Source organism: Hypanus sabinus, chromosome 17, assembly GCF_030144855.1.
Source record: "Hypanus sabinus isolate sHypSab1 chromosome 17, sHypSab1.hap1, whole genome shotgun sequence".
In the NCBI taxonomy this organism is placed as follows: domain Eukaryota; kingdom Metazoa; phylum Chordata; class Chondrichthyes; order Myliobatiformes; family Dasyatidae; genus Hypanus; species Hypanus sabinus.
The window spans coordinates 25,109,559-25,134,526 of record NC_082722.1 but is presented as its reverse complement, the minus strand read 5'-3'; the positions used below and the strand labels follow the sequence as shown (position 1 = coordinate 25,134,526).

Here is a 24,968-nt window from a genome sequence, read left to right as displayed (position 1 = left end):
TTAAAACCCTGGAAATGGCATTAACATTGATCTATCCATCTTCCAGTAATTTTCTTCTCCTCCACCTTCCCTCTTTTTCATTTCCCCACTCACCTCTTCTCCTCATCTGCCTATTACCTCTCCCTGGCATCCCTCCACCTTGCCTTTCTCCCATGGTCTACTCTCCTCTCCTATCAGATTCTTTCTTCTCCAGCTCTTTGCCTTTTCCACCTATCACCTCCCAGTTTCTTTCCTACTATCACGCTCCCACCCACCTGGCTTCAACTACCACCTTCTGGCTTGTAATCTTTCCCCTTATCCCCACCTCCTTATTCAGGAAACTTCCCTTCCAGTCCTGAGGAAGGGTCTCGACCTGAAACAGTGACGGTTTATTCCTCTGCCACCTGCCCTGCTGAATTCCTCCAGCATTTTGTCTGTGTTACAATGGATTTCCAGCATCTGCAGAATCTCTTGTGTTTACTTCATCTGAGCCTGGACTTCAGACCACCTGGCCTAATTGACATACAACTCTATCGGATCAGGAGTACAATTAGTTCAAGTTTACTCCCACAATCTTCTAACTTTGTAGAAGATCGGCAGTGAAGCACTAATTACAAATATAAGACTCGTACTGGTTGCTAAATCTGGGTCTGTATAAAAGATACACTTGAGAAGATTTAGAGAGAAGATATACAATTGATAGAAATTTGTGAATGGAACTCACTACTCTTAGCTTCTATCAAAATGTGGATTTCATACCCTGGTGCAGTTTCTATAGCACTTAAACCAAGTGTCATAGCAAAGACCTCGATTAAATTGGCCACCTAATCTGGAGCACAGTACAGTAATGACCACCCTATTACATCTGAAAACTTGATAAATATATCCTTTAAAAATGTAACACAGTTACTTATTTACATCTCCATTATGCAGACTGAGAAATGCATCAACAGTGATTCACAAAATTAAACTTATCCATTTAGATGGCTGAGTGCTTTCATTCATTTGCTTTGCATCTGCCCGCAAAGATCAGGGATTGCGGGGATCTGATTTATGGTCTAGATTTTAACCTAGTCTTGGCATCAGGACAATGGACACTTCAACTTTGTTCCGAAGTGTCTTTGAAGAGTTAAAACAATAAGCAAGATTAATTGATGCATGGAAAACCCGCCTGCACTGCTGCCAAACCAAATTAAATGACATGAAACCAAAAAATTGTCCATTTTATTACTTGCAAAGGTAGAATAAGTTCTTACCCTCTGGGTATTTATAATCCAATGTGATATCTTCTTTTTTGTCCGAGTAAGGACTTTTGGTAATAATGTGTTTTCCCACTGTGTCTTGTTTGCTTAGTAGTTCTTTCATTGTTCCATCTTTTTTCATTACCCAGTAAACCACGTCTGCATTGACCTCAGCGTAGATGAACACCGTGTCATATTTGACATCCATCTGACCTTCTTTTATCGCTTTGACGGGGGAAGGACCACAGCAGAATATCCCTAATGAGGTAGGAGCACCAGAGTAAAAGATGCGGAAGGTGGATTCTGTAATTTTATCCTGTTCATCTACTGAGGGCAGTGACAGATTACAGACATTGCATTCTCTTGCCCTCCCCAGGAGATCAGGCATCATGCATGGTCATTATAGCGTGAGCTTGAGTTGAGGCAAAAACAGACTACCTCCAACTCCACAGGAATATTTTCAAGGGGGTTTATGATGTTGATTTGAACCCCAACACTGCCTACCCAATGGCACTCCACCCAAACCCGACCACCCCTTCTTCCCTAGCCATAGTCCAGAAACACCATAGTAAGCTAATTTGTTGGAACCCAGAAGTGGTTATTTCATATACAAGTGATACAAATCCGATTGATTTGTGTGATGAGCTAGTACATCGCACTCATTTTCAGAATGAATAAAATAAAAACCTCAAACTACGAAGATATATTGCGAATCGAAAACATAAAATATACTGTTCCCTGTAATTATCATTGGCTGAATTCCCATCTGCTGGACCTGAGACTTTAATAGAAGTATGTAAGGTTTTGAAAACATTTGAGAGAGTAAATGTTGAATGATAGTTTCTAATTACAAGCCAGAAAAGGAAAAACTTATCACTAATATAAAGGGGAGACTGGAATTTTTCAAATTGCCGTCAGAGATTTGCCACAAGGTGCAAGAGAAGAGCAGTGAGTGGGAATCCACAGCTACAGAGACACAGATGTTAACCTCTCAGCTAACGATTCTGCAGCTCTACAGGTTATTTTGTGTGTACAAGTACCTCCAAAGTTCACACGTATATATGCAGACCAATAACCCCCCGCCCCAGCCACACACACAAACAGAAAAGCACACCCCACACTCTCTCTCTCTCACACACACACACACACGTGGCGGAACAGTTGAATTAGCTTCAGCCTGCACTGTTTCCACATCACAGGATTGTAAATAAAGCCATAATAAAAATGCACATTATTTGCCCGCTTGCTGTTGGTGATCCAGGTATTTGAAAGACTCATCCCAGGCTGCAGTTCATTTCCTTTTCTAACAAATATATTTGTCTGCATGAAACCGACCACTGTCTGTATAAATATAGTGTCACTTTTTGACAACATCCATTAAGCGGCTTCCTGCTGTGTGGTGTTCTCACAGAGAATTGTCTTTGTTGCCACTGATGCACCTTCGACGTTTCAATGCGTTAGTGTTTAATGTGTTTCTAATGTGTTTACTAATTGGTATTTATGCTTTAAAATATTAAAGACATGTTTATGTTTATTTAGAGGGTGTATTGGGTATGAAGAGCAGGCGCCTAGTGATATATTGACATTTTAATTTGTGGATTATCTTCTCATTTTACACAGAGACTAACACTGGAATTAGCCTGCATTCTATTAATTAAATATATAAAACTACAGCAATTTAGTCTCAGTGTTACCATCACTCCTTTCTTGTGGCGTTGGGTCCAATACTTGCCATCCATCTAAGCCAGGGGGAAGGTCGGGACGGGCCATCCACGATTCAACCCAACAGTGGTAGTTCCTATGCACAACAGCACATCGGTGTAAATTAGATTACTCAATCTAATTAACCAGGCACTGGCACCAATGGGGCAAATATATTAAGTGTGACCAAATGTCAAATAATGAAGTAAATGAGGCAGTTCAAAGCTCTGAATCAATTTCTTACAGCAGCTCTTCAAAGGTAAACACCCTTTGTTTTCAAAAATCACACTTTGTGTATATACTGTCCCAAAAGAGGCATTGTCTACCAGCATCAAAACCCAACTTCAGTGAGGAGTATTGCAGTGTCAAAGCCTAGGGAGTCTTTCAAATACTAGAGTAATAAAAAGGTGGTGAAGTCTCCTGGACCAAGGTAAGTAAGAATCTTCCCCGACACAAAGAAGCCATGAGGTTCTGGGTCTTTATGGTATCGGTTGTTGGGGCCTGGTAATGGAACTCTCCCGTACCCCCTGAATGAAATGTTAATTCTCTGAAATGAAGGTGTTGGGTGGGAATGGGGGATGGTGAGAAGGTGAGATGGAAAGTCTCCCCAAACTGATGTTATAAGGAGCCTTTTGAATATGATCAAGACAGTCTAGAGTCTTATCTCTGTCAAGACCAGAAGGAATCTTACCAAGAGAAAAGCAGGGACAGCAAGAAAGAAACTCTCCTATACTAAATGGAATGTTATAAATTTATGAAAGGGATATATAAGATAGAGGCAGGAAAGTTGTTTCCACTGGTAGGTGAGACTGGACTAGGGGACATGACCTCAAGATTCAGGTGAAGAGATTTAGGACGTAGATAAGGGGAAACTACTTTTCCCAGAGAGTAGTGTGTCTGTGGAATTCTCTGCCCACGGAAGCTGTAGAGACCACCTTATTAAATATATTTAAGACACAGTTAGATACATAGATTTTTGCATAGAATGCAAATTAAGAGTTTTTGGGGGAAAGGCAGGTCAGTGGAGCTGTATCTATGCCCCAATCAGCCGTGAGCTTGTTGAATGGTGAGCCAGGTGCAGCAAGCCAGATGGCCTATAGCTGCTCCTATTTCTTATGTTCTTAAAACCAGCGGAGGCCTCTGATGACATGGCCAAAGGACACCTGCCTCTTTATTTTTAGAGTAAGCACCTGAACATCAGCAACTGGGCCCTCATCAATTCTTTCTTAAGAGCTCCCGGATGCTTCTCTTTAGTGACCCTGGTGAAAATGTGACAGAACAAGTGGATGGCTGTTGAAGTTAATGTTTCTGAAAAAAAAATCCACAATCAAATGGCAAAGGGCACCAAAATTACTTTCCCTGGGAATTGTGGCAGTGGCAGGATTCCTAGACAATGCAATGTCCACAAAAAAGTTGAAGAAGGTACATACCATACCATGTCTTTCCTTTCTGGAAGCACATGTAAAGAATCTCCAAGCTTGAAATAATGATCCACTTTCAAATTACCATCACAGTCGTGAGCAGAGGAGTAATTTGTGACACAACGACTTGGAATCCCCAGACATCGCAGAACTGGAATACAAATGGAAATATGATCATGAACGAGTCCATTTCAAATTACTTATTGTCAAGTTTTTAGTGACTCCTCAGGTTTTACTTTCTAGACTTTTCCAGTAAAGTCACTTCTAGTTCTTATTTTGGCGCTGTTTTCCAAAGACACCCCATGTTAGATCCTTGAATTAGGTGTTTCTCTTTTACCCCAGGGATTTAACTCCTGCTGACAATGCAGGTAATCCTCAAATGCCTGCTTATCACAGCCACGGTCATCAGAGTGATGCTATAAACTGACCTCAATAATCTTGGGATATGGAGAGAAGAATTCTGACAGGATTCCGATTCAGGACATTTACAAAGACAGGTGATCATTTGGGACTCGACTCACCCCAACCACAAACTGTTCCAGCCGCTACCATCCGGGGAACGGTACCACAGCATAAAAGCCAGGATCAACAGGCTCCGGGACAGCTTCTTCCACCAGGCCATCGGACAGATTAGTTCACGCTGATAAAATTTTATTTCTATGCTATATTGACTGTCCTGCTGTACATCCTATTTATTACAAATTACTATAAATTGCACATTGCACATAATGTAAAGAGACGTATTGTGAAGATTTTTACTCCTCATGTATGTGAAGGATGTAAGAAATAAAGTCAGTTCAATTCAATTCCTACTGATTTACATCCATTCAGTTCCACGGTCTGTTGGGCAGCAATGGTCCCTGACCTCCTACTTGTTTCTGAGGCAAGGACAAACTATAGCTTGCACTTCAAAGCACCTCACCATCACTTCATCTGCAAAATTTCCCCAGCCCACTGGCAAGATAAGCAAACAACATTGTTTCTCAAGCCAATGTCCTGACCACTGTGACACTGGTTCTATTCAGTCTGCTCTCTTGGTCAGGCCACACGTGTTGACTGAACTTTTGATATTGATCCAATTAGATATTGAATCCAACAGCTTTAATAAAGGCACGAACAAGAATCTTACAGCATTCATACCTAAGCATCAATTGTGCAAGAGCTGTAGCTGATCGCATTTTACCAAACTCCCAGCAAGCTGGCTTCAAGCTTGGTCACTCCTGTGCTGTGGTTGGGCTTATGCAGGGGCGAGTGGGGGGAGAATACCGGCACAGGTTTATGACGACGAGAGAGAAATCTCACTTGAATTAATAAAGGTGAAGATTGGTTTTATTTGTCATATGTACTTTAAAATATCAAAACACACATTGTTTTGCATCAACAACCAGTACATCTGAGGACATATTGGGAGCAGCCCACATGAATCAGCACACTTCTGGCACCAAATAGCATGCCCACAACTTACTAACCCTAACCCAAATGCGGGAGGAAACCGGAGCACCAGCGAAGATAAAACTTGTAGTCAGCGGCAGGAATTGAACCCCGGTCGGTTACTCCAATCCGTTTTACATCTGGTGCAATAAGCTGTTATGCCTGCCACTAAGCTACCAGGTGGGGCAAGGCAAAGAAATTGGGGGTACCAGCACCTTAATGGATGGACTGGCAGATATTGCCACTGGTGGGATGGTGGGTGCTTGGTTGTGTTCAGGAGTGATGCTGGATTGGGAATTCAGATGAAAGGCCCTGGCCCAACTCATTGACTGTTTATTCATTTCCATAGATGCTGCCTGGCCTGCTGAATTCCTCCAGCATTTTGAGAGGATTTCTCTGATTTCCAGCATCTGCAGAATCTCTTGGGTTTGGGAATTCAAAGTCAGGGGCTTAAGGAAAGACATGGAAATAATCAGTTTCCGGGAAGGACTGGTACTGGATGGTACAGTACAGTAGCAGGGATTGGGGAATAAGCCAAGGTAGCTGGCCAGCCCAGCAGGGATTCCAATTCAGAGTTTTGTTGGGAAGATCACATTACCTCACAAGTGCCCAGCAATGTGGTCCAGGTTCTGCTCCAATATTCTAAAAGGAACATCACCCAGGGAATGACATAACCCTCGACAACACCCTCACTGCAGAATTCCCAACAGAATGCAAGGTCGCAGCACACACAAAACGCTGGAGGAGCTCAGCAGGCCAGAATCAACAGAAGAAAAGTACAGTTGATATCACGAGCTGAGACCCTTCAGCAAGACTGGAGAAAAAAAAAGATGAGTAGATTTAAAAGGTGGGGGAGGGGAGAGAGACAAACGCAAGGTGATAGGTGAAACCGGGAGGGGGAGGGAAGAAGTAAAGAGCTGGGAAGTTGACTGGGGAAAGAGATACTGGGCTGGAGAAGGGGGAGGCATGAGTTGGAGAAATCGATGTTCATGCCATCAGGTTGGAGGCTACCCAGATGGAATATAAGGTGTTGTACCTCCAATCTAAGTGTGGCCTCATCACGACAGTAGAGGAGGTCATGGATTGACATCCCAGAATGGGAATGGGAAGAAGAATTAAAATGTGTGGCCGCTGGGAGATCCTGCTTTTTCTGGCAGACAGAGCCTAGATGCTCGGCGAAGCGGTCTCCCAGTCTACGTCGGGTCTCACCGATATACTGGAGGCCACATCAGGAGCACCGGACAGAATATATGACCCCAATAGGTACACAGGTGAAGTGTTGCCTCACCTGGAAGGATTGTTTAGGGCACTGAATAGTGGTAAGAGAGGAGGTGTAGGGGCAGGTATAGCACTATTTTCAAGGATAAGTGCCAGGAGGGAGATCAATGGGGAGGGACAAATGGACAAGGGAGTCGCGTAGGGAGTGAACCCTGTGGAAAGCAGAAAGTTGGGGGGGGTGTAGGGAGGGCAAGATACGGTTAGTGGTGGGATACCATTGGAGATGGCAGAAGTTCCAGAGAATTATGTGCTGGGCACGGAGGCTGGCGAGGTGGTAGGTGAGGACAAAGGAATCCTATCCCTGGGAGGGCGGCGGGAGGATGGGGTAAGAGTAGACGTGCGTGAAATGGAAGAGATGCGGTTGAGGGCAACGTTGATGGTGGAGGATGGGAAGCCCTTCCTTTGAAAAAGGAGCTTTTTTCCATTGGAGACGCCTGGCCTGCTGAGGTCCTCCAGCAACTTGTGTGAGTTGCTTAGATTTCCAGCATCTGCAGATCTTCTCTTGCTTGAGAATGCAAGGTCGAATCACCCAAGGGTAGCAGGTCACTTTGCGGAGTGAACAGAAGTAACTCACAATGGCTACTATCAATTTCCAGTTTGAAACAAAATTAATTTTCAATCGCATAACATTAGGGGAATCCAGTGGATCGGGATTGAATTATGAGGTGTGCAGAAAGATGTCAACAACTCCAAAAGGAAATAAACAAGTGAGACTAGGTGGAAAATGGTGAAGTTGAAATGGATTAAAACAATCACACAGCGCTGGCAGATGATATTCACCATAGGGACTTTTATCATACGTTCAATGCTCTGCCCAAAATTTAGTTCCATTAATTTCCAAAGAAGTTATTATCAGGTGGGGGGATTTTAACAGGCAGTATCAGGTGCTTTTTCCCATAACCCAAGACAAACTTTCACCCCCAAGGTTTAAATGAATGTGGTGAATTTTATTTGGCAAGGGTTCAATGTCACCACAGATCAAAACAACATCATTTACTTAGCACCAATCAACAGAAAAAAAATCATCTTCATTTGCCTCAGTCTGCATAATAAAGCAGAAATAATTAAAAGTGCCATCATTGGCTGGGACAACCATATGGTAACCTGCAGCTACACCATACACAGAGAGTGTTTATGGAGCATTTTGAAACAGGAAAGTTTGGGGGTCTTTGGTGAGAAAGCTACCGATATCTAACCTGAGCAAGCAACAGCAGCAAAGACCCAGCACTGTCCATATCGCACTCTCCCGGCCCCAGTACTGCTCCACTTGCGCAAAATTGGCAGACTTCCATTCCACCGGGTGGGAGCTGTCCCATTGGCGTAATCACCATCCCACCTCCCCAAGATGATGCCTTTGTCGTCGTTTGCATTCACCTTTTGGAGGAGAAAAACAAAACAGCTAGTATCATTTCATAACTAAACAAATAAACAATCTTCTGCTAAGAAAAAAGCCTCTTTCTAAGAGTCAGGCCTTTAGTTGGGCAAATTTAATATCCAAATCACCTTGACCAAGACTGTTATAGGCTATACTGATCTCTACCTCATCACAGACAATCTGTTTGTTCTCAACCCCCTTTCCCCTTTCGAAGACTTAGAACAACCTTTTCCACTCTGAAAAATTAACTTTGCTCCACTCTCCACATACGGTGCCTGAATTATCAGCAGAGCACTTTCGGCCATTGTTCATTGTATTACCTTGAATGAATACAACCTGAAGAGGGATACATTGTCCTTTCTTGCGTAACGGTAATGTAGAAGTAATGTTTATTTACGAAGAAAAATTGATCTTGCCTAACCTCTTCTATACTGGGCCAATGTTGGGTAACACATAAGGTCAGATCAGCTTCTCTTGGCTCCTCTCAGTCTCAGTTTGTGTAATGCATGTGACTCGTGCCAAACTTCTGACAGCTCTCTGGGTTAGTTAAAAGGGCCCTTTATATTTAAAGATTTGGCTTTCTTGTGTTCAACAACTTTGCATGGTGTTTTTATGATTCAGAAATGGGTGCAAATTCTAAAGTGTTATCCAACAACCTGTACCCCATTTTGTAGCTGGTGGAGGACATAGCTGGCTGATTCATTTGCTGATGATGGAAGTAAATAGGAGATACACATTCCTGCACGCAGAACATCAAAACAAGTCACTTTCTCTGTATATTAGTTAGTTTTAATGTCACTGAAATTAACCTATCAGAAACAGCAACCAAACAAACATTGAAGCCTGCCCAGCATTCAATATGATCAAGGCTGTCCTTCTCAAACCTCATCCTTTATTCTGTTTCAGTACCTCATACTCAGTTCCCTGATCTTCCAAAGACTTACTGATTTTCTCTTTGAATACCCTAGTGATCGAGACTAAGGAACACTGCATTATTTTCTCGAGTCAATTTAAATCAAGACTATACCTCTTTTCTTGCTTTGAATGCAATCATTGGCCAGGAGGTACGGGAGCATTAGGTCCCACACTGCCAGGTGCAGGAACTCTACAACTTTACTCACCTCAACACTGAACCGACTTCCAAGGATTTTAAAATTCCAGTTCGCGGCTTTATTTATTTATGTGCAGTTTGTATTCTTTTGCACATTCATTTTTTCTCAATCTTTGTTTATTCATAGTTTTCATAAATTCTATTGCATTTCTTTATTTTCTTGTACATTCCTTCAAGAAAATGAACCCCAAGGCAGTGTTACTGCCTGCTGCTGGAAGGCATCGTGCAGTATAACCGTGGGAGACTGTCTCAGTCATTTCACTTGCGATTGTAAGATTCTGTCAGGCGGTGATAAAGTCAGCTGCTGCAGACCAGTTGCCCTTGTTGCCCAGTCGACGTGGGAGCTGGGTAGCCTCGGTTGTGGCAAGGACAAGGTGTCAAGCCTCAGGCCTTCCTGCTGGTGCTGATGAGTTGAGAAGACGTGGAAGTGTTACAGTGTCTCCTTCGCACTTGGCGGGAGGCTGGCCTTACCCTCACAAGTTCGAACGGTGGACCGACGGGCTGGATTGCTTGCCCCCGCGCACTGCCGGGAGACCGCAACATCGATAGCCGGACATTGTCACTCAGGGTCTTGGACTATACACATGTTCGAGTAAATACGCTTCTTCGCTCACTATTTTGAACGTTGTTAGCTGCTCTGAATGTTGCTCACTATTTTGAGTTTTGCTAGCTATTCTGAATTACATTACTCGCTATTTTGAATGTTTTGCACCTTGGCCCTAGAGGAATGCTGTCTTGTTCAGCTGTATCTATGTATGGTTGAACACTAATTAAACTTGATATATAGTGATATACATATATATACTTTGACTTTAATCTTGTACTCACAACACAGTCTACAACTAAAGCCTTTATCTAATCTGATTCACAGTCTACCAGATGACAACACCTGTTAAACACATTTGACAAATAGCTAACACCTTGGAACTCACCATAGCGGTCAATATTCTGCCGATATATACAGGATCACCTCTCTTCAACGCATCGGACAAAGGATCCTTCAGAGCAGGTAGACTATTATCCAAAATTTGGAAGCAAATGTCGATGACGTCTTTTTCAAACTGTCAAAACATAACTCAGAATAGCAACAAGCCTCAGAGCAATTACACTAAAGAAAGGTAGATAATAAAGAATTTTAAAGTCACATTACTTGTCCAAAATTCCATGATAGTGGGATAAAGGCAGTACGGTAAATGATTCCATTCTCATTCAGAACATACTCGTCCAGAAGGTCATTATCAGCCATGTATACGGAGTCCTCTGGGTTTTGGGAAGGGGGGTGGGGGTAGAAAACAGGAGGTAGGCAATTAAATTCCTTCTGAACACTTCTGTTAATTTGCAATTTATTATGTACAAACAGCTGTCCAAAGTAGGCTCACAGCCCTCTTTCCCAGTGTCTAACTGGATGGATGAACTACCTGGTAATCAAACAGTCATACTCTAGTCTGTGCTTATCATTGAGTGAAATTGTTGAAACACCCTGAAATCAAACAGAAAAAACCTGGGCGGTTTGGAAGGGAGATGTCACCAGGCTGCGAAATCACAGAATTACTTCGAGATTCTCATGCTTGTTTTCAAATGTCTCCATATTCTTAGGCACTCAGTTCCAGCCTCATTCCCGGCTTCCATCTCTGACCCGTCTTTCAGTCCATCTGTTCCCAGCAATAACGGCAAAAGTGCCACCAGCAATCTCATTCCCACGGATTTCTTTCCCTAAATGGTCCCTCATCCTCCCTCCACTCCCGACTGTATGCTTTGCCACACATCTCTACTATGCTGCTTTAATCCAGTTATTATTTACCTATTCCATCTCAGGTTCATCCCCATTTTGTCAATCACCTTTTGCTATATTAGAAGGACATCTTGAGGCTGTTGCAGTCATAATGTACACTAGTTTATAAAAACTGAAATCGCCTGTGTGTTTAGTTCCAATGAACTTCGTTTCTCATTACAGATTACTCTTCAGGATGGCAGCTATCGCTTGAAATACTCTTGGCTTTGTTTATATGTGGAGTATTTTTGAACACAAAATATCAATGATTTGTTGAATTTCTATCTTTCTCCCACAGATTACAGCCACTGACAATGACAAGAAAAATTGATACAAAACTGGCCAAGCACCCATTCTGAAAATGCAATGTGGTGTTATTACCAAATGGAGCCTAACTGACAAGACTCATTGCTTATCTTGTTTAAATGAAAGGAAAAAGCACTGGTATTTGGAAAATATTTCCTTTAAGGTATGCAAGGATCAAATGAACCTGTTAATCATAAATAGTCTAAATACTTCACTGATCTTTGCTGCTGATTGTTTTGGGTATCTATAGAGATAGCAAAATAAATAATAACGTAATTTTCTTTTGGTGACCAACCAATTATTTTTATAAATGAAATCTTTCAAACTGCAATGTGTGAAGGAGTGAATTATGTATGTTTAATTGTGTGTACTTAAGAATTTAGTATGTTCCTGAAGACAGTGAAGCTTTGTCCAATGGTTAGATATGTTTTCCAGGGCATTTTAACAGCACACAGTGAAAGTCGGACTTAGATTTGTTAAACACACACATAAGTGCTAAATAACTGAACTGTGCATCTGTTCTTGCAATAATTTCATCAATAAAGAAGAAAAAGCTCTCTTTCATAGATAGCTATCAGTAAACTAGAATATCACATAGCATTAGAGAGCATTGTTGCTAACTGCTTAGTAGGCTCTCGACAATTTTTTGTCAATAATCTTGGCTATCATGGTAGACACCAAGAACCAAGTCTCTGTGCCTTAAGGGAATGTGGACTTTGGAAATAGAATGTGGCTATCTAGACAGCTTGTTTAAACTATAGAAGGATAAGGACAAAGTCTACACACCTCATAATATGTAAGACCAGAACTAAATTAAGTGTGTGTTGCATGACCAAGTCATTGGACTAGCGATCTGAAGGTCGTGAGTTCGAGCCCCACCAGAGGCAGCATGTTGTGTCCCTGAGCAAGGCACTTAACCACACACTGCTCCAGTCCACCCAGCTGAAAATGGCTGGGGGTTACCCTTGTGATAGACTAGCGTCCTATCGAGGGTGGGGGGAGTCCTGTACTCTCAGTTGCTTCATGCCACAGAAACCAGCATAAGCACCAGCCTGATGATCCGGGACAGACTTAACTAACTTAACTAGATTAAGTGTTAAGACTTGCTTCTTTTTTCAGTGGTCAGTGGGACAAGCTGGAGGACCAATGAGATTCTCCCTTTCCCTTAACGTTTGTATGTTTGCATTCCTTATTTTGAGAGTGTTTCTGTAACAACTGAGCTCTGTGCTTTTTTGGAAAAGAGTTCTAGTTACGTGATAGAACACAAGAACATTATCACCTCAAATGCATACTGCATCTTGTGACCATATTAGGACTTGATGAACGCACAGAGCCAAAACCAAAAATAGCCTTTAGTGAATTGGGTTTTACACTCTAGGGGTAATTAGCCAAGATATAGAGATAAATATCAGTGTCCCTGTTTTAGCTAAACTTTGTAATATTTTATAATCTCCTTAATTTTTTCCTAATAAAATTTCTACATTTACAATATAAATTACTTGAGTTAAGAAGCACTGCATCACATCCAAAAAGATGTAATTACAGTGTGACAAAATATTGTAGACAACTTGCATTATAGAAATCAATGCGTAACAGAATAGATGAGATTATCAGGGTGGCTGCACAGATATAGACTTTTACAAATAACAAAATGTGATCAGATTTCTTGCAGCACTTCACACAGAGAAGTTAACACCTGTAGTCAGATCAGAGATATGATTAGGTTCAAACTCAGAGAGGCAAAAACTACACCCCAAAGGTAAAGCATAGAATTTAAGGATATCATAAATAGCAGAACTGAAGCAAGGTAAGGCTGGCTTCAATAAAAAAAAAACTGTGAATTCTTATCATTTGAACAGTACTTTTTTAGGTGTTTATATTAATCAAGGGACATCAAATTACAAAATAATTTTGGGGGGAAAGTTATCTGGTATTAAGAGTGGGCACAAACTTGTTAATGAATAATAATTTTGTAAAGATAAAGAATTGTTTGCCTCATTTTCCATTAATGCTTTTTTACTGATTCCTTCTCTACTTTTAATTGGCCCATTTTTTATCATATGTGAGCAACTCAATGATAACAGTTGTGAAGAGGCATCCTATTTTCACAAGGATTGTGCAGTGTTCACTCTTACCAGTGTTGCTATGGTAACAGTAAGGAAGCCATTTACTTCAGGAATTAGTCAACTTGATGATACAAAAAATGTTGGCCTTGTGGATAGTGTAGAAAATTTCCAAAGGATACGTTGGGATATAGATGAGTTACAAAATTGGCAGAAAAATTACATATGTAGTTTAATCCAGCCAAGTAGGAGGTGTTTCACTTTGGGAAATAAAATATGAAAGGACTGTTAACAGTTAATGACAAGTCCCTTAATGGCTGATGCACAGAGAGGTCTTACCATCCAATTCCATTGAAGCACTGAATTCAAGAGTCAGGAGTTTATGCTGCCTCTTAATAAAACTCTAGCTAGGTCGCATCTGGAGTATTAAGTTCAATTCTTGGTCACTCCATTATAGGAAGATTTCAAAAGCATTGGAGACAGTGTAAAAGAGGTTTACAGGATACTGGCTGGATTAGACAACATGGGTTTTGAGGAGTATTTGGGCAAACTTGGATTGTTTTCACTGTAACAGTGAAGGCTGAAACTTTCCTAAGTTTCCTAAGCTTTCCTGCTAACGAACTCAGCTGTGAAAACGTATTCCTCTCCCTGCATTTTGTCCAGTGGGTATGTAAGAGTTCCTTTGATTGTGGGACAGAACTTCAGCTGGTTGACGTCCACTTGTCACGATGGTTGCACCTATTTTAAATAGCTAAACTGTGCACTGTCAATAATTTTATTAACTAGGAGGAAAAACTTCCTTTCTTAATAGTAATCATAGAATTATAATTTCACACAGCATGAGGAACCATTGTTTAACCCTGTTTAAGAGGCTCACCACATTTTATTTCAACTTTAAACATCTCATCCTCAGTTCCAAAACTTTCTGTTTCAAGCTGTATTTATTCTGTTTAGTTTATTGGAGAGGGTGGACAGGGACATCGCTAGCAAGGCCAACATTTATTATTCATCTCCAATTAATTCCTCCAGCTTGCTGATGTATTTTAGAGTATATTTTTTCTTTTGATTTTGATTTACAGTAACAATATCTTACCTTTACAAAATTACTCCAAAACTACTACTGACCCAGTACTCTTGGCTAAGGTGATCTAATTAATCTTTATTTATTCAAAGACATCCTGCATCAAAAACAGTTTTGAGCTTGCTTCACATTATTACAAATCACTGGTTACATATTAATCAAAATCTACTTAATCTAATACAACAATGGCCACAGCAGTAATTGTACATGTCTGTTCAATTACTGACAATAATTATGACGCATGTTAATGGAACATTTACAATCTGATATTTACTCAGACTAGATGGTAATAAATTGGCATCATAATTGGCCCAACCATGGGCTAAAGAATTTGTCCTTACTCTGTGTTCTATACAAATGGACAGTTAACTTGACAGATCAGAGCCAAGATTTTCAAAGATCTGGGAGGGTTGCAAAATGTGCAAATGATTAGATATTTGTCTGAATAATTGTTATAAGTGAGATGTTTGCAAAATTCTGCATTCTGTATTTCTTTACATTGACGTTTTCCTTTGGCTGCTGAATATCCTCTTTTTTACGTTAAGTTTGGAGTCCTTGAAAGGAGGTGGGATCTCTGGGAGACTATTAAAATGTGAATGAAAAGTTGTCTCATCAAAGTGTGAAAATACTTGGCAAGAGTTTTTCTCCAGCAGAATGTTTAGCATCTCAACCAGTTCAGCCTACCTCTGACCTCCCCAGTACGAAATTACCAAAAGCAAATTTAGGGTGAGATGAAGAGAATTTTTTCCCCTGAACAGGGGGTTAGGAAACGGGTTTAGTAAGGAGGGATAGTTGATGGCTAGCACAGACAGGATGGGCAGATGGACTTGCTGATTTGATTGGACACATGCTTTGATGTATATGTGACAAAAAAGAGATATTTATCTTATTGTATGTTTCCATGATATGGGGGGAAATAAGATGAAAACAGCAAGTAGAGGCGTAACGATAACTATGAGCATCTGTAACTATTGATTTACCTTGGAGATAAATAATGCCACATCAATTGCGCTTAAAAGTCACCCCAATATAAACAGGAAGCAGAAGCGAACTGAACTGCTCACCTTTACACCAGGGGTTGAAGAGAAGGTGAAAGGTCCCTACAGTGATCTTCTGCGAACCTTCTCCCCCACTGGGGCAGAAGAGTACGTGCATTTTATAGATGCCAATACAGGCGTCTGCGGGGCTGCGCACGGCCAGGTGAATGTGCCCCGGAGTGGACTTCACACTGTATGTCCACTTGTTCTCCTTCGCCGTCGACTTCACAGCTTCAATAGAAATTCTGTCGGTGTTCGGTGACGAGGGCCCTGCACAGAGAATCGTAACCTTTAGCGAAGCTAATCGCATAATTCACGGGGTAATGTGAATTGAAAGACTTATGCTGATGTTCAGTCAGTTCAAGCAAAAAAAAACCCAAAACGCTATCAACATGAACACAAAAGAGACCACACACACACACAAAATGCTGGAGGAACTCAGCAGGTCAGGCAGCATCCACGGAGAGGAATGAAGAGTCAACATTTTGGGCCAAGACCTTCCATCGGAACTGGCTAAGACCTCCAGTCCTGCCGAAGAGCTTCGGCCCCGAAACGCCAACTGTTCTCTTTTCCATAGACGAGGAGTTCCTCCAGTATTTTGTGTGTGTTGCTCGGAATTCCAGCATCTGCAGATTTTCTCTGGTTGGCTGAGACCCTTCCCAGTTCTAACGAAGCGACTCGGCCCGAAACACCGACCCTTTAGCCCTCCCCAGAGATGCTGCTTGAACTCCAGGAGCGATCAGGCAAACATCTTGTGGAATGAAAAGCAGGATCGTGAGGGGCGTCCAGACCTGAAATATTAACCGGTTCTCCCTCCACAGCTGCTGTCTGACCTGTTGAAAGTTTCCAACATTTTAATTTAAATTTCTATCAACCATATTCTTAATTTATTCTATTTACTGGAGTTTCGAAGTTTGATTCGGTGGTTTGATGTTCAGCCTGAGTTTTGGCGTTTCAATATGGAAAATATTCATTCTCTGTTATTTTTTCTCATTTACAAGGATTGCTGGTCTATGAATAAACTTTGGAGCAGGAGAAACAGCTACCAAATCGCAACTCAGATGAACAGTAATAAACGCTTCACTGTTTAAACTAGACTCAGCAGTTAATCAACGACCTGGAAAAAGACCAGCCTGTAATTTAAAGCCAGATGCCATTAACTTGGCGCTTTGAAGGGTGTTATAAAGTAGCTAATCACGAAATGCCACTTCAGGTCAGACCTGTGTCCAGCGAGAGTGTGAGCTGGTCTTCGCCATCCCGGAAGGCTTGGCGTTTGAATTCCACAGCCAGGCGGAATTCTTGTCCTCTTCGGACGATGAGTCTGTCCGAGCCCATCTCAGCGGTACGATGTTCCGTGTTGTTGGCCTCGCACTGTAGGTCTACCGCTCCCAAAGACATGGTTCCTATCGGAAAACGTTTAACAGAAAGATTCAACCGGCCCATTCATATGAATCGATTCACAGGGACATAGAAGTGCAGGGGTGCAGCGCCGCGCGAGTTTTGATTAGAATTAGTCAGCATCCGACTCTGATAAATAACAGGCAAATTGTTTTGTTCTTATAATTAGTTCGCAACGTTAACTTTAAAACTGCTCTCTTCGTTTTGTGACTGTATCTTACCGGCTGTTGTCACGATTTCCCTGGCTGTTGCAGAAATAATACGCTCCACTCTTACCGCAAATTTAGCCTTTCGCCACTCTTCAGTGGAGAGGACTGTGCGTGGAATCTCATGTCCACCCCTATATATCCAGACACGTAAAGCTGCAGCATTAACGCTCTCAAAATAGATATAAACTACTTGTGTATAAAAGGACTATTGCGGCACTGATTTGCATGGTAATTTTCCCAGAGGAAGGTAGTTCATGCCATTTCGCTCCCTCCAATCTTAATCCAAAAAACCACACCAGGAGCCAAATCACAAACACAGATTCTGCAGATGCTGGAAAGCCAGAGTAACACACATAACACCAGGGTCTCTGCGTCTCTGGGAACCAAGGAGTGAAAATAGCTTTGAGAAAAGGGAATTATCCGACCATCCTCTCTGTCTCTCTCACAGGGGCAGGGAGGTCCACCAGCAATGAAGGAGAAATCCCTCCACAAAACTCAACTATAAAAGAAACGGAGTAGGTCGGGTCCATAGCGAATTGCTCACTTGAAAATGACTTGTGTCTGGTGTATATCGAACAAAGGGAATATTTGAAATTTAAGAGATTAGTGTATTCTGTTTACTTACAGTAGGGGTTCATTTGACTCGGAATCTCTGCAAGCACCTTTTCCCTTCTATTCTCCCTTACTCTCCTCCTCACTCCTTCAACAAGTCACCAGCAGCAGTAATTTACTGTCGTCAATTAACTTAAGAACCTGCACATCTTTGGAAAGCAGGAGAAACCAGAGCATTAGAGCAGAATCCACCCATCCAGTCTGCTCTATCACGGCTGATTTATTATCCCTCTCAACCCCATAACCTTTGACACCCTTACTAATCAAGGACCTATCAGCCTCTGCTTTAAATATGCCAAATGCCTTGGTCTCCAGCACCATCCGTTGCAAAGAATTCAACAAGTTCACCACCTTCTGTCTAAAGAAGTTTCCCCTTTATCTCTGTTCTGAAGGAATAGCTTTCTATTCTGAGGCTTCGCCCTCTTGTCTTAGGTTGTTTAATATCCTGCTGAAGGGTCTCGGCTGATGCTGAGATGCTGCCCGGCCTGCTGCGTTGCTTTGGTATCTTGTGTGTGTTGCTCGGGTTTCCAGCGTCTGCAGGTTCGCTTGTTCTGATTGTATCTCTCCACATCCACCGTGATTCCGGCTTTCAGTCAGACCAGTCACCCCACATTCGTCTGAACTCCAGTGAGTACGGGCCCAGAGCCATCAAACGTTAACCCTTTCATACCCACGTTCATTCTGGTGAGCACTGCCTCCATATGGAAGCACATCCTTTCACTGCACACCATATTCCAATTGCAGTCTGACGAAAGCCTTATATCCTTACAAGCATTACATCCTTCTTTTATATTCTAGTCCTCTCAAAATCAATGCTAACATTGCATTTGCCTTCCTTACCACTGACTCAAACTACAAGTTAACTTTTGGGAAATCCTGCACAAGGATTCACAAGTCTCTCTACATTTCTGATTTTTGAATTTTCTCCCCATTTAGAAAATAGTCCACACTTTTATTCCTTCTACCAAAGTGCATGACCATACACTTCTCTACACTACACTGTATGCCATCTGCCAGCTCTTTGCCCATTCTCCTAATCTGCCCAAGTCCTTCTGCAGGCTCCCAACATCCTCAAAATCACCTGCCCCTCCACCTGTCTTTATCACCTGCAAACTTGGTCACAAAGCCATCAATTCTGTCACCCACATCTTTAACATTTAATGTGAAAAGTAGCTGAACCATGTGGAAGCTCACGTCATCAGCAGCCAACCAGAAAAGGCCCTCTTTATTCCCACTCTTTGCCAACTGCCGGTCAACTAATTTTCTGTTCATGGCAGTATCTTTCCTACAATCCATGGGCTCTTATCTTGTTTAGCAACCTCATATGTGGCACCTTTCCATTGGATTTCTGAAAATCCAAGTAAACAACAGCCACCAAATCTTCTTTGATAATTGGGACCTCTTCTGGGGCAGGTGTGACCTGATCAAGGAGGATCCAAGGGGGGAAAAATATTCTTGCAGGCAGGTTTACTAGAGCTGAATGGAGTGGTTTAAGTTAATATGGCAGGAACCAGGATGACAGAGTTGAGGATGAGCCAGCAGGTCTACAAGCAGATAATGGGTGTAACATGAATGTAAGGAAGGACAAGGCAATGATTGGGTACAAATGCAGAGAGAGCAAAGAGTTAAATTATACAGCAGAGGCAAAATTCAAAAGGATGAAGAATGCAGAACTGAAGGTGCTGTATTTAAATGCACATAGCATTCAGAAAAATGTGGGAAAACTTGTGATTCAGTTAGAGATTGGTCAGTATGGCTCTGTGGGCATCACTGAGTCGTGGCTGAAAGAAAGTCATAGTTGGGAGCTTTATATCAAAGGATATACGTTGTAATGAAAGGTCAGGCAGAAAGGCATAGACAATGGTGAGGCTCTGTTGGTAAGAGATGGAATTAGATCTTTAGAAAAAGGTGACATAGGGCCAGAGAATGTTGAATCTTCATGGGTAGAGTTAAGAAATTGCAAGGGTATAAAAACCATTATAGGAATCATATTTAGGCCTCCAAACAGAAGCCAAGATGTGGGTTGGAATTGCAAAGTGTGCTGGAAAAGTTATGTAATAAAGGTAATGTCACAATTGTAATGGGGGGACTTCAATATGCAAGGGGATTGGGAAATTCAGGTTGGTGACGGTTCACAAGAGAGGGAATTTGTTCAATGCCTACAAGATAGCTTTTTAGAGCAACTTGTGCTTAAGCACACTAGGAGAAAGGTTATCTTAGATCGGGTGTTGTGTAATAATCCAGATTTTATTAGTCAGCTTAACGTAAAGGAATCCTTAGGAGGCAATGATCCTAATATGATAGAATTCACCCTGCAGTCTGAGAGGGAGAAACATAACTCACATGTACCTGTATCACACTAGAATAAAAGGAATTACAGAGGCATGAGAGAGCAGCAGATTGGAGGAGGATATTGGTGGAGATGACAGCAGAGAAGAGATGGTTGAAATTTCTGGGAATAGTTCACAAAGTGCAGGATAGATATGTCCCACAGAAAAAGTTGTTCTCAGATGGCAGGGGTAGGCAACCGTAGCTGACAAGGGAAGTTAAGGACAACATAAAAGCCAAGGAAAGGGCATATAAGGTAGCAAAAGTCAGTGGGAAAGTGGATGATTCAGAAGCTTATAAAATTCAACGAAAGACAACTAAAAAATCTATAAGAAGGGAAAAGATCAAATATGAGGGCAACCAGCCAGTAATATAAAGCAGGATACTAAAAGTTTTTTCAGTTATATACAGAGTAAAATGGAGGTGAGAGTTGATATTAGACCACTGGAAAATGATGCTGGTGAGGTAGTAATGGGGAGAAAGAAATGGCCGATGAACTTAATGGGTACTTTGCTTCAGTCTTCACTGTGGAAGACACTAGCAGTGTGCCAATGGTCCATGGGTGTCAGGGAGCAGGAGGGAGTGCCATTGCTATTACAAAGGAAAAATTGCTAGGCAAACTCAAAGGTTTTAAGTTGGGTCAGTCACCTGGGCCAGATGGACTACATCCCAGAGCCCTGAGAGAGGAGAGGTTGCTGAAGAGATAACTGATGCATTGGTCATGATCTTTTAAGAATCACTTGATTCTGGCACGGTCCCAGAGGACTGGAAGGTTTGAAATGTCACTCCACTCTTTAAGAAGGGAGGAAGAAAAAAGAAGAGAAATTATAGGTCAGTTAGCCTAACCTCGCTGGTTGGGCAAGTGTTGGAGTAAACTATTAAGGATGTGGTTTAGGGATACAGTACTTGGAGACTAATGATAAAATAAGTCGGCAAGGTTTCTGTAAAGGTAAATCTTGCCCAACAAATTTGTTAGAGTTCTTTTTTTTTATTGATTTTTAATGCATTTTCTACAACACTACAAATAAAAAAACCCCCAAAACAAAGTAGAAAATTAGTACAGTGCAAGATAGACATACAATAGTAATATAATGCAAAATAAGATAATAGAGAAAGCACCCAAATTGAAGTCATGTAAAGTTAGTATCCTCCCCAAGCCTCACGACAAAAAAACTCCAGACCAACCAAGACAAAATGTAGAAAATATAAATCAGAACATTCAAACCCCCAAAACTGTAAATACACTTGAAAACAGAAGATAATAATGCCTACTACCAAAAAAAGAGCTGAAAGCAAGGGACTGAAAAAAAAACTTAATTAAGAGGAAAATTACGAAAATTCTCAATAAAAGGTCCCCAGACCTTATGAAACTTTATATCCAAATTAAGAATTGAATAATGGATTTTTTCAAGGTCTAAACAGGACATGATATCATTAAGCCGTTGAACATGCGTGGGCGGAGCAACATCTCTCCATCTAAGGAGGATTAGATGTGTAGCCAGGAGAGAAGCAAAAGTTAGAGTTCTTCGAGGAAGTAACAAGCAGGGTAGACAAAGGAGAGGCAGTGGATGTCATTTACTTGGATTTTTGGAAGCCATTTGATAAGGTGCCACATATGAGGCTGCTTAACAACATAAAATCCTTTGGCATTACAGGAAAGATACTGACATGGACAGAGGAATGGCTGACAGGCAGGAGGCAGTGAGTGGGAATAAAGGGGGTCTTTTCTGGTTGGCTACCAGAGCTGTTCCTCAGGGGTCAGTATTGGGACAACTACTTTTCACATTGTTGTCAATGATATGGATAATGGAATTGATGACTTTGTGGCAAAGTTTGCAGATAATACAAAGATAGGTGAAGAGGTAGGCAGTGCAGTAGGACTTAAGACAAGTTGAAAGAATGGGCAAAAAAAAAATGGCAGATGGAATAGTGTTGGGAAATGTATGATAATGCATTTTACTGAAAGGAACAACAGTGCAGACTATTATCCAAATTGGGAGAAAGTTCAAACATCAGAGGTGCAGAGGGACATAGGAGTCCTGATGCAAGACTCCCAGAAGGTTAATTTACAGGTTGAGTCTGTGGTAAAGAAGGCAAATGCAATGATGGCATTTACTTCAAGGGAAATACAATATAAAACAAGGAGAGAATGCTGAGCCTTTATAATTCACTAGTCGGGCCGTATTTAGAGTATTGTCAACATTTTTTGGGCCCCATTTCTCAGAAATGATCTGTTGTTATTGGAGAGATATGAGGAGGCTCATGAGGATGTTTCCAGGAATGAAGGGGTTAACATATGAGGAGCATTTGGCAGCTTTGGGCCTGTACTCACTGGAATTTAGAGGGGATCTCATTGAAACCTACCGAATGTTGAAAGGACTAGATAAGGTGGATGTGGAGAGGATGTTTCTTATGGTGGGGGGATCCAGAACTAGAGGGGACAGCCTCAAAATCGATAGGCAACCTTTAGAACAGAGTTAAGGTGGAATTTTTTTTAGCCAGAGAGTGGTGAATTTGTGGAATGCTACGGAGCCCAAGTCCATGGGTATGTTTAAGGCGAAAGTTGTTAGCTTCCTGATAGGGCAGGTCATCAAAGAATACAGCAAGAAGGCAGGTGTATGGGGTTGAGTGGGGTCCAGGATCAGCCATGATGGAATGGCAGAGCAAACTCGAGGGCTGAGTGGCCTAATTCTGGTCCTATGTCTTATGGTCTATCCTGCTTGTTATTTCCTCAAAGAATTCCAACAGATTTGTCAGGCAAAATTTCCCCTTGAGGAAACCAAGCTGACTTTGGTCTATTTTCATCATGTGCCTCCAAGTACCCCAAAATCTCATCCTTAACAATGGACTGCAACATCTCATCAGCCACTGAGTTCAGGCTAACTGGCTGATAGTTTCCTGTGTTTGCCTTCCCTTCTTAAAGTGGAATGGAACCCACACAGTCAAATGGAGTCAAGCTCAACACCGACAGAACCAGAGATGAGAATCGCATCTGAGTTACTGGATCTACTGTGAAACTGTGCTCCCAACTACCACAATCCAACTGGACAACCTCCGGGTTCTTGGCCAGCTTTGTGCCACATTCTTAAAATGATATACATGTTGTTGTCCCCATACTGCTCCTTACCAAAGGGACAGGTGGAAAGGTCACCAGCCTTTGGTTGGCAAAGACTGTTGAGGCGGCAACAGAGCCAACCCTCCCATCACTTCCGTGGCAGAAGAACTCCACTCTTCTTTTTACCTCGGCCTGTACTTTCCCTCTGTTACTTTCACTTTACAGTTACAACACCTTCGTGAGGTCAAAACTGGCAGTTAAGATGGATTTTATGCTGTGATCAACAGGTCTGCATCCTCAGAATCTGAATCTAGTTTAATATCACTGGCATATGTGGTGAAATTTGTTGTCTTTGCAGCAGCAGAACAATGCAATCCATAGTGATAGGAAACATATGAAATATAGTAAATATACATACGTGTAAAAGTTAAATTAAATAAGTAGTGCAAAAATAAAAAAGTAGTGAGGTAGTGTTCAATGTCCATTCAGGAATCGGATGGCAGAGGGGAAGAAGCTGTTCCTGAATCGCTGAGTGTGTGCCTTCAGGCTTCGTACCTCTTACCTGATGATAGCAATGAGAACAAGATGTGACCTGTGTGATGGGAGTCCTTAACGATGGATGCAGCCTTTTTGAGCTATCACTCCATGATGATGTCCTGAATACTACAGAGGCTAGGATGATGGAGCTGACTCAGTTTACAACTCTCTGCAGCTTATTTCAATCCTGGGCAGTACCCCCCACTCCACACCAGACAGCGATGCAGTTGGTTTAATTGCTGTCCATGCGACATACCAAATCTCCTCAAACACCTAATGAAATATAGCCGCTTTTGTGCCTTCTTTGTAGCTGCATCAATATGTTGGGTCCAGGATAGATCCTCAGTTATTGATGCCCTGGAACTTGAAACCGCTCTTTCCACTTCTGATTCCTCTATGAGGACTGGTGTGTGTTCCCTCATCTTACCTTTTCTGTAGTCCTTCTGGTCTTACTGACGTTGAGAACACAGTTGTTGCTGTGACGCCACTCAACCAGCTGATATATCCCACTCCTGTATGTCCTCACATCAGCATCTGAAGTTCTGCCAACAATAGTTGTATTGTCAGCAAATTTATAGATGGTATTTGAGCTGTGCCTACACCATCATGGGTGTAGAGTGTAGAGCACACATCCCTGAGGTGCACCAGGGATGTGGCGATTTCTTTAATAAATCTTTTAATTCAAATCTTCCAGATCCAAGAAAGGCTGGTAGTAAAATTTCTCTTTCCAGTTGCCAATGGAGAAGGGAATTATATCACTAGCACGATCATCTATTTACTGTTTTGCTGATGTGAAAATATATCTGTTACACTGGGCAGCTGCACATCACTCAGATATTTATGTGAAAATGATAGCTTGATCAGTGCAGCAGGATTAAATCAAAGGCTCTCAATCATTTTGTTCTGGAAAATGCTTGAGATCCTTTGGGTCTCCTGGTCATCAGGTTATATGGTTAAATAATACCACTGTTCCCTAAAATCATGCTGCACTTTTCTCGTTTGTAAAGTGCATTATCAAGGGAAGTAAAGCTGCT

General features: G+C 41.7%; 1 protein-coding gene across 1 annotated transcript in view; it reads right to left on the bottom strand.

The window, feature by feature from the left end:
* The window catches only part of tgm2l (transglutaminase 2, like), a 30,036-nt gene extending 11,883 nt beyond the window's left edge, over nt 1-18,153 (bottom strand). Inside the window, exons 1-9 of the mRNA XM_059993451.1 lie at nt 18,028-18,153; nt 17,016-17,198; nt 15,823-16,065; nt 10,688-10,797; nt 10,470-10,598; nt 8,248-8,425; nt 4,352-4,493; nt 2,915-3,018; nt 1,236-1,478 (exon numbers count right to left, since the gene is read on the bottom strand). Of these exons, the coding sequence (XP_059849434.1) occupies nt 1,236-1,478; nt 2,915-3,018; nt 4,352-4,493; nt 8,248-8,425; nt 10,470-10,598; nt 10,688-10,797; nt 15,823-16,065; nt 17,016-17,193 (1,327 nt within the window). The 5' untranslated portion in view covers nt 17,194-17,198; nt 18,028-18,153. The remainder of the gene's footprint in view (nt 1-1,235; nt 1,479-2,914; nt 3,019-4,351; nt 4,494-8,247; nt 8,426-10,469; nt 10,599-10,687; nt 10,798-15,822; nt 16,066-17,015; nt 17,199-18,027) is intronic.
* Between the last annotated feature and the right edge of the window lie 6,815 nt (nt 18,154-24,968).